Raw genomic sequence first — 12,500 nt, forward strand, 5'->3', positions numbered from 1 at the left:
AAACACACACTAAACACACTTTACACACACTAAACACACTTAACATACACTAAACACACTTTAAACACACTTAACACACACTAAACACACTTAACACACACTAAACACACTTTACACACACTTAACACACCCTAAACACACTAAACACCCTTAACACACACTAAACACACACTAAACACACTTTACACACACTAAACACACTTAACATACACTAAACACACTTTAAACACACTTAACACACACTAAACACACTTAACACACACTAAACACACTTTACACACACTAAACACACTTTACACACACTAAACACACACTACACACACTAAACACACACTTTACACACACTAAACAAACTTAACACACTAAACACACTTTACACACACTAAACACACTTAACACACACTAAACACACACTAAACACACAAAACACAAACTAAACAGACACTAAACACACTTTACAAACACTAAACTCACTTAACATACACTAAACACACACTAAACACACCCTAAACACACTAAACACCCTTAACACACACTAAACACACACTAAACACACTTTACACACACTAAACACACCCTAAACACACACTACACACACTAAACAGACACTAAACACACTTTAAACACACTTAACACACACTAAACACACTTAACACACACTAAACACACTTTACACACACTAAACACACTTTACACACACTAAACACACACTACACACACTAAACACACACTAAACACACACTTTACACACACTAAACAAACTTAACACACTAAACACACTTTACACACACTAAACACACTTTACACACACTAAACACACTTTACACACACTAAACACACTTTAAACACACTTAACACACACTAAACACACTTAACACACACTAAACACACTTTACACACACTAAACACACTTTACACACACTAAACACACACTACACACACTAAACACACACTAAACACACACTTTACACACACTAAACAAACTTAACACACTAAACACACTTTACACACACTAAACACACTTTACACACACTAAACACAACACAGAGCTTCCACCGTTTTATAAGGTTTGCAGACTGATTGCTGAGTGAAGATTTGTGTGACGTGTCAAACCGCTGCTTCAGTGATTTCAGACTGATGTTGGTAGTGTTTAATAGATAGGAATAGACAGTTTCTGTTTGGTTACCATAACTAAAACAATGGAGTTTGGACTGCTCGAATGACCTCCGTGTTCAACTGTTTTGAAAAATGGTGGGGAAATGTGTCAACCCAATGAGAAAGAGTTTACACATTTACAAGACCTGTCTTCTGCTCTGCTGGGATAGTGAAAATGAAAATGAAGTGGAACCCAGTTTCTTTAACCAGCTCAAAGCAAACAAGAAAAGCTGTATTCTCTAAGAAAGGGGAGGGGGGAAGAAAAAAAAAAAGGAGCAAAATTCATGAAGCAAATTATTCCAGTCGGCATTACAATAATAAAAACAACTGTACCTGCACATATTGGAACCGTGCCTCCTTTACAATGTCAGAGTTTCTTTGAAATGGGGCTCTGTACAGCTGCTTCATTCTCACATGGTTCTGTTTAAGGACTCGATCTACAGTTGCCAAACTCACACTGTTTCTATTTCTAAATACTCCCTGATCTGCCATTACTGCTGCCTGGATTTCACACAGTCTGATTGTATTGTTTGCCACTACCATATCTACAATGGCAGACTCCTGTTCAATACCAAATATCTTTCCTCTGCCACCAGTGTGTGGTAATGTGTGGATTCTATAAAGTAAAAGCATTAGTCACATGAATGTTATGGATAAAATATCTGCATTACTGTAGACAGTTTGTTCTGCTAACAGGACAATGCAGTAAAGCTGAAAAAAACACACAGTGGTATACATTACAGTAACACAGGGAATTACCGGTTCTCATTCCTAAACAGCCTGACAAAAGTGCTCCGACTCAGAATGGGCTGGACCCTTTGTCCAGCCTCTCTAAAGGACAAGCCATGATGGATGACACGGTCAATATTTGGAACTTGTGCTTGATTTTGTCCTGTTGCTGCTGCAGCTCCTCCACCACGTATACAAACTCCTCTTCCTCGGGCCCCTCTGCCATGGCCTTTACTCTCCTTCCATGCTTGTGGCCTCTTTGATCCATGCTTGCAAATAGCAATACAGAGGTGGCATCTTTTGTAGAAGGATGAGGATTGATTGCTAATTGAAGAGTTGTGTAAACAAGTTTCACACAGGTGCATTGGATATATATATTGGATATATAATTACTTTCTATCAGCTGTTAATAGATGTTTTCCGTTTGGGATTAATGATGCAGAATAAGATCATAATCACTAATGAACAGCTAATATCTTAATAGTAGACAGGTAATACGGCAGTAGTGAATGGCATAATAATAATAATAAAGCATTTTATTTAAAGGAGCCTTTCTCGACAGTTGACACCGTCACTGTACTTCAATCTTACAACAATCAATAGAATAAAACACAAAATTTAAAGACAATACAATTGAAAAACAATGCGCAGTTGAGTTTGAGAGAGTAGGCTGTTCTAAACATACACGCAAACAGAGCTTCAATTACAGAGATCAGGAGGAGTTCCAGAGCCGACTCGATATATATCTTGTTTATATTACACTGTGATGATAGATGATTCCAACATTTGATATAATGATCATCCATTCACACATCAGCTCAAGCTCATCTGATTATTGATGCTCAAATCTAAGCAGTTTAAGAATGAGCTGTTCTGAGTGAATGTGAAAGCTCATTACTCATTACACACACAGCTCAATTATTAGAGTAAAGCGTACTCCACTCAGTGTATTTGTTATCACTATAAGTTAAAGTAACTCAACAGCGGAGTTGAAGTTAATGAGATGATAAGGGCTCGGTGCATTGTGGTCGAAGGTTAGGACCATGACAACCCAATCGTCAGGAACAGAAGTTGGCTCTTGGGACATGGAATGCCGCCTCACTGGGAGAAAAGGAGCCTGAGCTTGTGCGGGAGGTGGAATGGTACCTACTAGAGCTAGTTGGGCTCACCCCCATGCACAGCTTGGGCTCTGAAACTCAGCTTCATGAGAAGGGCTGGATCTTCTTCTACTCCGGAGTTGCCCACAGTGAGAGGCGGTGGTCTGGTGGCTTGTTTATAGCTTCCCAACTTAGCTGCCATGTGTTGGCGTTTTCCCCGGTGAACATCATGTGCCTTTGGGTCGGGGATAGGTCTTTCACTGTTGTTTGTGGCTATGTGCCAAACACCAGTGCAGAGTACCTGGCCTACTTGGAGTCTTTGAGAGTGTTGCAGGAAGGGCTCAGACTGAGGACTCTACTGGGGTAATTCAACATGGGTAATGACAGTGATACCTGCAGAGGCGTGATTGGGATGTGGTAATTCCGAGTAGTGTGCTGTTGTTGGACTTCTCATCACAGTCCATACCAAACACCATGTTCGAGCATAAGGGTGTCTATCAGTGCACATGGCACCAGGACACCCTAGGGAAGAGGTTGATGATTGACTTTGTGGTTGTATCATCTGATCTCCCACCATAAGTCTTGGACCTTCAGGTAAAGAGAAAGGCAGAGCTGTCAACTGATCACCACCTGGTGGTGAATTGGATCCACTGGCAGAGTCACATCTTGCTGAACCACACATCAGAGGGAACTCTACCCTCCAGAAGAGCTTTGACCAGATCCTGAGGGTGGCTGGAGACATTGAGCCGGTATTGATTGAATGGTCCATGCTCTTTGGCTCCATTGTTGACACAATTGATGTGGCTGTAAGGTCTGTGGTGCCTGTCCTGTTGGCGATCCATGAACCCAATGGTTGACCCTCAAAGTAATGGATGCAGTCAAGCTGAAAAAGGAATCCTACCAGTCTTGGTTGGCTTGTAGGACTCACGAGGCAGCTGGTACGAACAGGCCAATTGGGTTGCAACCCGGGTGGTTTGTGACAGCAAAAAGTTGGGCCTAGGAGGAATTCAAGGAGGACCTCGACTGAGGATGTAGCCGGACAGTGGTAGGATTACTTTGGGGATCTCCTCAATCCCACTAACATTTCTTCCATTGAGAAAGCAGAGACTGGGGATGCAGGGGTTGACTCACTCATCACCCAAGCTAGTGTCACTGAGGTAGTTCTCAGCATTAGCGGTGGATGAGATACACTCTGTTCATCTCAAGACTGTTGTGGGGCTGTCTTGGCTGACATTTCTCTACATTATCACATGGAGATCCAGGACAGTACCTCTAGACTACGCAACTGGGGTGATGGTTCCCATTTTTAAGAAGGAGGGACCTGAGGATGTGATCCAACAATAGGGGATCACACTCCCCAGCCTCAGTGGGAAAAGTCTATGCCAGAGTACTGGAGAGGAGGATCCGGGTGATGGTTGAACCTCAGATCGAGGAGGAATAATACAAATTTCATCCATGCTGTGGTTCTCTGGACCAGCTCTGTACCTTCACTAGGGTGCTGGAGGGTTCATGGAAGTATGCCCAACTAGTCCACGTGTGTTTCTTGAACTTGGAGAAGGCATTCGACTGTCTCCCTTGTGGCATTCTGTGGGCGGTGCTCTTGGAGTATGGAGTCAGAGGCACTCAGTTGAGGGCTGTCCATTCCCAGTATGAACAGCGCGGGACTTTGGTTCACATTGAAGGCTTGTTTTCAGCACATGTTGGACTCCAGCAAGACTGCCTTTTGTCAAAAATATCTAAAATCGAGTCAAGAAATAGCCCAAGAAAGCCAACCACTGTTCTCTACAATGGTGACATGGAGCTGCTGCTGTTTGAAGTTGGCTGTAGTTTTTGTGTTTCTCTTCTGTGATTCTGCTTACTCTCAGAGACAGAAGCTAAGCAGGAGGATTAATGTGATAAAGAGAAGAGACTCTAAAGCAGGGGTCACCAATCTCGTTCCTGGAGGTCCGGTGCCCTGCAGGGTTTAGCTCAAAATTGCCTAAACACACCTGCCTGGGTGTTTCAAGTATACCTAGTAGGAGCTTGATTAGCTTGTTCAGGTGTGTTTGATTAGGGTTGGAGCTAACATCTGCAGGACACCGGCCCTCCAGGAACAAGTTTGGTGACCACTGCTCCAGAGGATCTCACTGCTACAGACTGATCCTGCAGAGGATTATGGGTAAATCTCTCCTCAGTCTTCAGCACAGTTTGACTGAAGATCCACGATAAACCCTAAACCCAGGATAGATCGGCTCAGTGAATGTGGTCTGGACTGAGTGGATGAGGATCATTGTGTCTCCAGTGATGTTGTAGAAGCTCAGAGTTCCTGCACTGTGATCCACAAACACTCCTGTTCTCCTGCTGATCAGCTCCACTGGGAGAACGGTCTCTTTGTCATTGTGTCGGAAGGACAAACTGGAGGGAGAGCTGAACAAACTCCAGGACTGATCATTATATCCGAAAGCACACTCATCACTGTCTTCCTTCCTCCTGATGCTCTTATATGACACTGATATAAACACACCAACATCTCCACACCAGTCAATCTCCCAGTAGCAGCGTCCACACACACTCTCTCTGCACAACACCTGATGACAATACTCAAATCTGTCTGGATGATCAGGATACGGCTGTTTCTCTCTCACACCAGTCACCTCTCGGTTCTCCTCAGACAGAATGAGTTGAGGGTGTGCTGTGTTTGGGTCCAGTGTGAGGAAACAGGCATCTGAACACAAGAAGAGACACATTTATAAAGCTGTGTGTGTGTGTGTGTGTGCCTATGCATGTAGTATGTCTGTATCTTTGTGCTGACATACATTTGCGCAGTCCTGCTGTAATCCTCTTCTCTCCTCCATGATCCACACTGTAAACACACACAGATTCATTTAGTGACACTAAACACACTTTATTTTCAGTAGAATTATATAAATCAAACAATAATCAATGCATGTTAATTAAATGAATGTATTTTTGCATTAAGTGTGTTGATCTTGCACATACTTGAGTTTGTGCAGTGTGTAGTTTGGATCCTCCAGTTGTTGAGAGAGCAGCTTGACTCCTGAATCTCCTGGATGATTGTAGCTCAGATCCAGCTCTCTCAGGTGTGAGGGGTTTGAAGTCAGAGCTGAAGACAGAAAACCACAGCCTTCCTCTGTCACCATACAGCCAGACAACCTACATACACAAACAGTGCACATCACATCAGTCTGACAGACAGACGTCACTAACACACAGTCCCCTGTGCAGAAGCTGTTATTATCTCTAGTTTCAATAGCAAAAGGAAAAGTAGGCACCAGTACAATAGAAATGCACTTATAACTTGGTTAACTAATAATTATCTACTGCTGCGTTGTCTCTAGAAATCTCACAGTGTTGTAAAAGATTCATTTCGGGAACTGTTTACTTCTAAAGAAATAAAACTTGATTAAAACATTAGATATCTTACATCGTGTTTTTAAAGGCATTTAGTCACAAACAGACATTTGTCAGTCAGGGTTCAAACCCAGGGTGTGGTGGCAAAGGTCTAACCACTACACCGAGGAGTGCACTGCAGAAATGTATAACAGGAAATCAGTTTTTATACACTAGCTTGGTTGTGCAAGCAGCTCAATGTGCTTCATCTCTTTAATTCACAGTTCATTTACATGATTTTAAATTGTGAAGTAATAACTGCAGACCTCTGGAAAGGGGAGGCATGTGATATAATAATCATTTTATTTTCCCAGAGGTGCTAAATAGAATTCAGGCCTGGGGAACGGGTGGGCTAGTCAATAGCATCAGCGTTCTTCATCTTGCAGGAACTGCTGACACACTCCAGCCACATGAGATCTAGCATTGTCTTGCATTAGGAGGAACCCAGGTCCAACAGCACCAGCATATGGTCTCACAAGGGGTCTGAGTATCTCATCTCAGTACCTAATGGCAGTCAGATTACCTCTGGTGAGCACATGAAGAGCTGTGCGGCCCTTCAAAGAAATGCCACCTCACACTATTATTGACCCACTACCAAACCGGTCATGCTGGAGGATGATGCAGCCTGCAGAAGGTACTCCAGGCATCTCCAGACTGTCACATCTGTCACTCACTCAGAGTGAACCTGCTTTCATGCCAAATGTCTGACCGCTTGAGAAGACACATGCACATTTGTGGCCTGCTGGAGGTCATTTTGCAGGCCTCCTAAGCTTCTCCTAATGTAATTTATTATAATTTATGTTTTGTAACACTTTATTTTGATTGTTGTTTTTTCATAATTGCTGTGCTGTGTAAATATCATTTACATTATGGAAAAATGTGGTAGCATTTATTTTACCTTAGTATCGCCATCTGACAGTTTGGCCCCTTCAGTCCATCAGAGAGCTTCTTCACTCCTGAATCCTGCAGGTTATTCTTACTCAGGTCCAGCTCTCTCAGCACACAGTTTGAGGATTTTAAAGCTGAAGACAAACTCTCACAGCACTGAACAGAGAGATTAAAGGACTGTAGCCTGTGTAGAGGACAGAACAAACAATATTTATGTGCTCATATGACAGTTTATACAGAGTACTACTGACACTGATGAATGTTCATGTGTCCAGTCTGCAGAGTGTTAAAGTGACACTAAACTGGTGTAGTGGATGAGATAATTACTGTTGAAGACCTGCAGTTAACAAGCAGTATCACTGAAGGAACGACAAACAAGAGCATACAAAATAGACAAGAAACTGCCTTCTGTTTTAGGTGAAAACAACTGTAAATAAAGTAAGTCATTAATTCCCTCAAGATTATCACTAAATACAGCATAAACATTTTAAATCTTTAGCGCTTTATCAGGGTATTCTGAAGGAATCTGGGGCCCTTCATGGGCCCATAATGTTTTATGAAATAAAAGCATATATAAACCTCCTATATAAACGGCCATCTTATCCTGTATAGAGTGCCTGAGTGATTCTAAGAGCTATGTTGTCAGGGGCTAATGGCTCTGATAGGGTATCCCAAGGCAAAAAGTTCTTGGCTAACAGATCAGACAAAGCGAAGTTCAAAAACTCCTTATTAGCGCAATAATTGCGAGGACTGTGACGTTGCCCATTATGGCGCAGCCAGGCCCCGACCCTGGAGCCAGATGTTGGGTTGGGGCATGTATGCGACCATCCTCCTGCAGGCCAAAAGGAATCGTAAGGGGCAGGTGCATTGTGAAACGGATGTGGGTCGAAGGATAGGACCACAACAATCCAATCGTCGGGCAAAGAAACTGGCTCTTGGGACATGGAATGTCACCTCACTGGGAGGGAAGGTGGAATGGTACCAACTAGAGATAATTGGGCTCACCTCCACGCACAGCTGGGGCTCTTGAACTTAACTTCTAGAGAAGGCTGGACTTTCTTCTACTCTAAAGTCGCCCACAGTGAGGCTTGCTTATAGCTCCCCAACTTAGCCAACCACCCAACTCCATGTGTTGGCATAATCCTTGGTGAACGAGAAGGTTGCCTCCCTGCACCTTAGGGCCAGGGATAGGTCTCTCACTGTGGTTTTTGCCTATAGTCCAAAGACCAGTGCAAAGAATCCAGCCTTCTTGGAGTCCTTGGAAGAGGTGCTGGAAGGTGCTCAGACTGAGGACTCTACTGTTCTACTGGGGGACTTCAACACCCATGTGGGTAATGACAGTGATTCCTGAAGAGGCGTGATTGGGAGGAACAGCCTGCCTGATCTGAAACTCAGTGGTGTTCTGTTATTGTCCACAACGAACAGCATGTTCGAGCATAAGGGTATCCATCAGTGCACATGACACCAGGACACCCTAGGGCAGAGGTTGATGATTGACTTTGTGGTTGTATCATCTGATCTCTGACTGTATGTCTTGGGCACTCAAATAAAGAGAGAGGCAGAGCTATCAACTGAGTTGGATCGGCTGACAAGGGGGGAAAGCTGGACAGACCTGGCAGGCCCAAACATATTGTGTCCTCTGGGAACACCTGGCTGATCCCTCAAGTCTGAGGGATGACTTCTGGATCTTTGACCAGATCCCAAGGGAGGCTGGAGACATTGAGACTGAGTGGTCCATGTTCTCTGACTCTGCAGCAATCCATGAACCTGGTTGTGGACACCAGAAGTAATAGATGTCATCAAGCTGAAGAAGGTGTCCTACAAGGTTTCATTGGCTTGTAAGACTCCCAAGGCAGCTGATAGGTACCGACAGGTCAAGCGTGCTCAGCGTGGGTGGTTGTGTAAGCAAAAACTCAGGCCTGGGAAGAGTTTGGGTAGACCATGGAAAAAGACTACCAGTCAGCCCAAAAGAGATTCTGGCAAACTGTCCGGATCTTTAGGAGGGGAAAGCAGTTCCACACCGACACTGTTTACAGAGGAAGAGGGGAGCTGTTGACCTCAACTGGGGATGTTGTCGGATGGTAGAAGGAATACCTTCAGAATTTCCCCAACCCCACTGACATGTCTTTCATTAAGGAAGCAGAGACTAGAGATGCAGGGGTGAACTCACCCATCACCCATGCTGAGGTCACTTAGTTAGTTTGCAAGCTCCGCAGTGGCAAAGCAGCGGGGGGGGGGATGAGATACACCTTGTTTATCTCAAATCTCCTTCCCAGGGTGGCAGGGCGCACCCTTGTAAATAGGGTAAGAAGCTCTGTCACTTGGATTAGAGTTGCTGCTCCTCCACATCAGTCAACTGAGGTGGTTCAGGCATGTTTTTTTAATGCGTCCTGGACATCTACCTAGGGAGTGTGTTATATGTCTTAATGATATGCGTATATTGCTTTTTCTGTCCCTTTGTGCCCCAATGTTGATTTCCGGTTGAGTGAACGCAGGCGTGTCTAACTGCCGCTGCTCCCCGGACTGATTTTTATTACTACCTTGACTTACTTTTTAAGTTTTATTTTGTTTTATTTTTGCCTGGTTTTATTACCTTTTAACATGACGTTTTTCCTACATTTTGACTGGATAACTCCTTTCAGTCAAGCTGTCTTACCTGCCAAACGCGAGCTCTCGCCACCACGAAGCGGGCTGTTTCCTCCGTCTTCCATAAGTAAGTAAACACTTTCTTTTGGAGTGTCGGTCGCTGCCTTGTTGGTCGTATTGCTGGTTTTTGGTGTAGGTGGTCTCAGTAAAGGCTACTTTCCCATTTACTTGCGCCGTTATCGTTTGGTGTGCTGGCTAACGCGGTTTTTAAACCTGGCTGTGTATACGCGGCTGTAGGATGTCTGTGTTGATGCTTGTCGTGGGATCATTGCTTGCTTTTATAAGTGTTCACGCGGTGCTTCAGGACTCATTTTCGCCCTCCGGCTTGTGGATTATTAACATGCTTTTTTACTCATCACTGGATCTGCATTACCTTGACCGCAAACCCCGGTCGAATCTGCCTGTCAATCTCTACAATCACTGTGTTGCTCTTGGAATCACGCGCCGCCCGCGCTACATACATCGGGGTTCCCGTCGCAAAAGTTGTTATAGATCAACGTGTACAACTTTATCTGATGGGTTTTCAGATATACCCGTTCTCTGGTCTCCCTTTCGCCGGTCACATCCTCAGGCTTGTCATGATGATGGACATGAACATTTCAGAAATCTTCACCATTTAAAATTTGTCTCATTAAGACATTTACCAGACATCGCAACAACGGTTCAACGTCCTGTAAAAATGGCTCTAGTAAATGCTCGCTCTTTGTCAAATAAATCTTTTATTTTAAATGATTTTTTTACTTTACATGCTCTGGACTTCCTATTTTTGACAGAGACTTGGCTGAAACATAGGGAAATGTCATCTCTTGGCGAGTTATCTCCTTCTGACTGTTCTTTTTTCAGCACTCCTAGGCCTAGTGGACTTGGTGGTGGTTTAGCCACAGTTTTTAAAAGCACTTTTAAGTGTAGGCTTCAGCATGTTGGTAGACTTTCAAGTTTTGAAGCACAAATACTAAAAACTGATCTAAATGGCCCCTTTGTCTGTGTGCTGGTCTATAGACATACCAAAGTTAATACAGCCTTCATTAATGAATTTTCTGAGTTCCTGTCTGATTTGGTGTCTCGGTGTGACAGGATGTTGGTTTTAGGTGATTTTAACATTCATGTTTGTTGCCAATCTATGGTTAAAAACTTTATGAGCCTGATAGATTCATTAAATTTAGTGCAGGCTGTTTCCAGCCCCACTCATAATCAAGGCCATACTCTAGATCTTGTTTTGACCAATGGGTTTTCTTGTACATATCTTTGACATTTTTGATGCTGGTATTTCTGACCATTTTCCTGTGATTTTTGAACCTATTATTCCATATAATCAGCCCATCCTTTCTCAACCTGTCTCTTTCTCTCGTGTTTTCCATGTAAATTCTGCTCTTGAATTTTCAAATTCTTACACCAACTTTCTTTCAAATGCTAATGCTTCTTTGCCATCTTGTTCAGACACTGAACAACTTGCTGAAACCTTTAACTCTGCTTGTGATTTTGCTTTAAATGAAGTTGCTCCTCTTAAATCAAAGAGGTCTAGGGTTAGTTCAATTCCTCAGCCCTGGTTAAATTCATCTACCCGTACTCTCAGGCAAGAGTGCAGAAGGGCTGAGCGCAGGTGGAAAAAGGATGGGCTTCAGGTTTCCTACCAGATTTTAAAAGACTGCCTAAATTCATATCAAGACTCGGTCAGTGAGGCTAAATCTAAATATTTTTCAAATTTGATTGCTAAAAGTGCAAGTAAGCCAAAAGTCCTTTTTAAAACTATTAATTCAGTTCTTAATCCAACTATGTGCTCTGTTCCTGTTGTCAATCTGGAGACGTGCATAAAGTTCTCTGACTTTTTTGCTCAGAAAATACAAGATATTAAATCACACCTCTTTCCCACCGACATAGATCATTCTGATTCGGTCCCTCCATCAAACAGTTTCACAAATTTTCAGCCTGTATCTTCTTCTCAGCTACTTAATACAATTTCTCAGATGAAACTCACCTTTTGTTCTTCAGATGTGCTGCCTTGCCGTCTTTTTAAAGAGGTTTTAGATACAATCTGCCCCTCCCTCTTAGCCTTAATAAACAGCTCCTTAATAAACGGGGTTTTTCCAGATGTCTTCAAACATGCTGTTGTACAGCCTCTATTAAAGAGGCCTAATCTTGATCCCGCTGTGCCTGACCACTACAGGCCCATATCTAAGCTCTCATTTATCTCAAAGGTTTTAGAGAAAATTGTGCTTTCACAATTGACCTCATATCTGGACATTTTTAATATTCTAGACCCCTTCCAATCTGGTTTTAGAGCAAAACACAGCACTGAGTCTGCACTACTAAAGGTCACAAATGACATTTTACTCTCCATGGATTCTGGATCTTCTGCAATTTTAATACTTTTAGACCTAAGCGCTGCTTTTGATACCGTAGGTCACAACATATTATTGAGACGACTTGAGTGTGTTGTTGGGGTTCAGGGCCTTGCCTTGCAGTGGTTCTCCTCATATCTAAAGGGGAGATCTTTTTCTGTAAATATTGGATCCTTTACTTCACCACCTAAACCTATTCATTGTGGTGTTCCACAAGGATCTATTCTTGGCCCTCTTTTATTTTCTCTTTATATGC

At 43.1% G+C, this 12,500-nt stretch overlaps 2 protein-coding genes across 4 annotated transcripts in view; both read right to left on the reverse strand.

Annotated features, from left to right (window-relative positions):
* The window catches only part of LOC148682569 (uncharacterized), a 1,090,975-nt gene that overhangs the window by 707,296 nt on the left and 371,179 nt on the right, over positions 1-12,500 (reverse strand). The gene's annotated exons all lie outside the window — the stretch shown is intronic.
* LOC147845328 (stonustoxin subunit beta-like) lies at positions 2,403-7,437 on the reverse strand. Of its 2 annotated transcripts, XM_087250607.2 has the most exons (4): positions 7,270-7,437; positions 5,961-6,134; positions 5,777-5,823; positions 2,403-5,685 (listed from the first exon to the last, which is right to left on the reverse strand). In XM_087250607.2, exons 1-4 carry the CDS (start codon positions 7,281-7,283, stop codon positions 5,159-5,161), a joined length of 762 nt encoding a protein of 253 aa, XP_087106733.2. In that variant the 5' UTR covers positions 7,284-7,437; the 3' UTR covers positions 2,403-5,158. The 2 variants fall into 2 exon arrangements, with proteins under 2 accessions (XP_087106733.2, XP_088507093.1); XM_088650967.1 differs by lacking the exon at positions 7,270-7,437 and having other exon boundaries at positions 5,961-6,163.

This window comes from Danio rerio, chromosome 4 (genome assembly GCF_052040795.2).
Source record: "Danio rerio strain M-AB ecotype USA chromosome 4, GRCz13ab, whole genome shotgun sequence".
NCBI lineage: Eukaryota > Metazoa > Chordata > Actinopteri > Cypriniformes > Danionidae > Danio > Danio rerio.

What these genes read in the sequence shown, in the direction of transcription:
- LOC147845328 (XM_088650967.1), bottom strand. Translation starts at nt 6,157, where the DNA reads ATGTGCACTGTTTGTGTATGTAGGTTGTCTGGCTGTATGGTGACAGAG. An exon ending in TACACACTGCACAAACTCAA is followed by an intron (nt 5,824 to 5,960) that starts GTATGTGCAAGA and finishes GTGTGTTTACAG; the next exon opens with TGTGGATCATGGAGGAGAGA. An exon ending in TACAGCAGGACTGCGCAAAT is followed by an intron (nt 5,686 to 5,776) that starts GTATGTCAGCAC and finishes TCTTGTGTTCAG; the next exon opens with ATGCCTGTTTCCTCACACTG.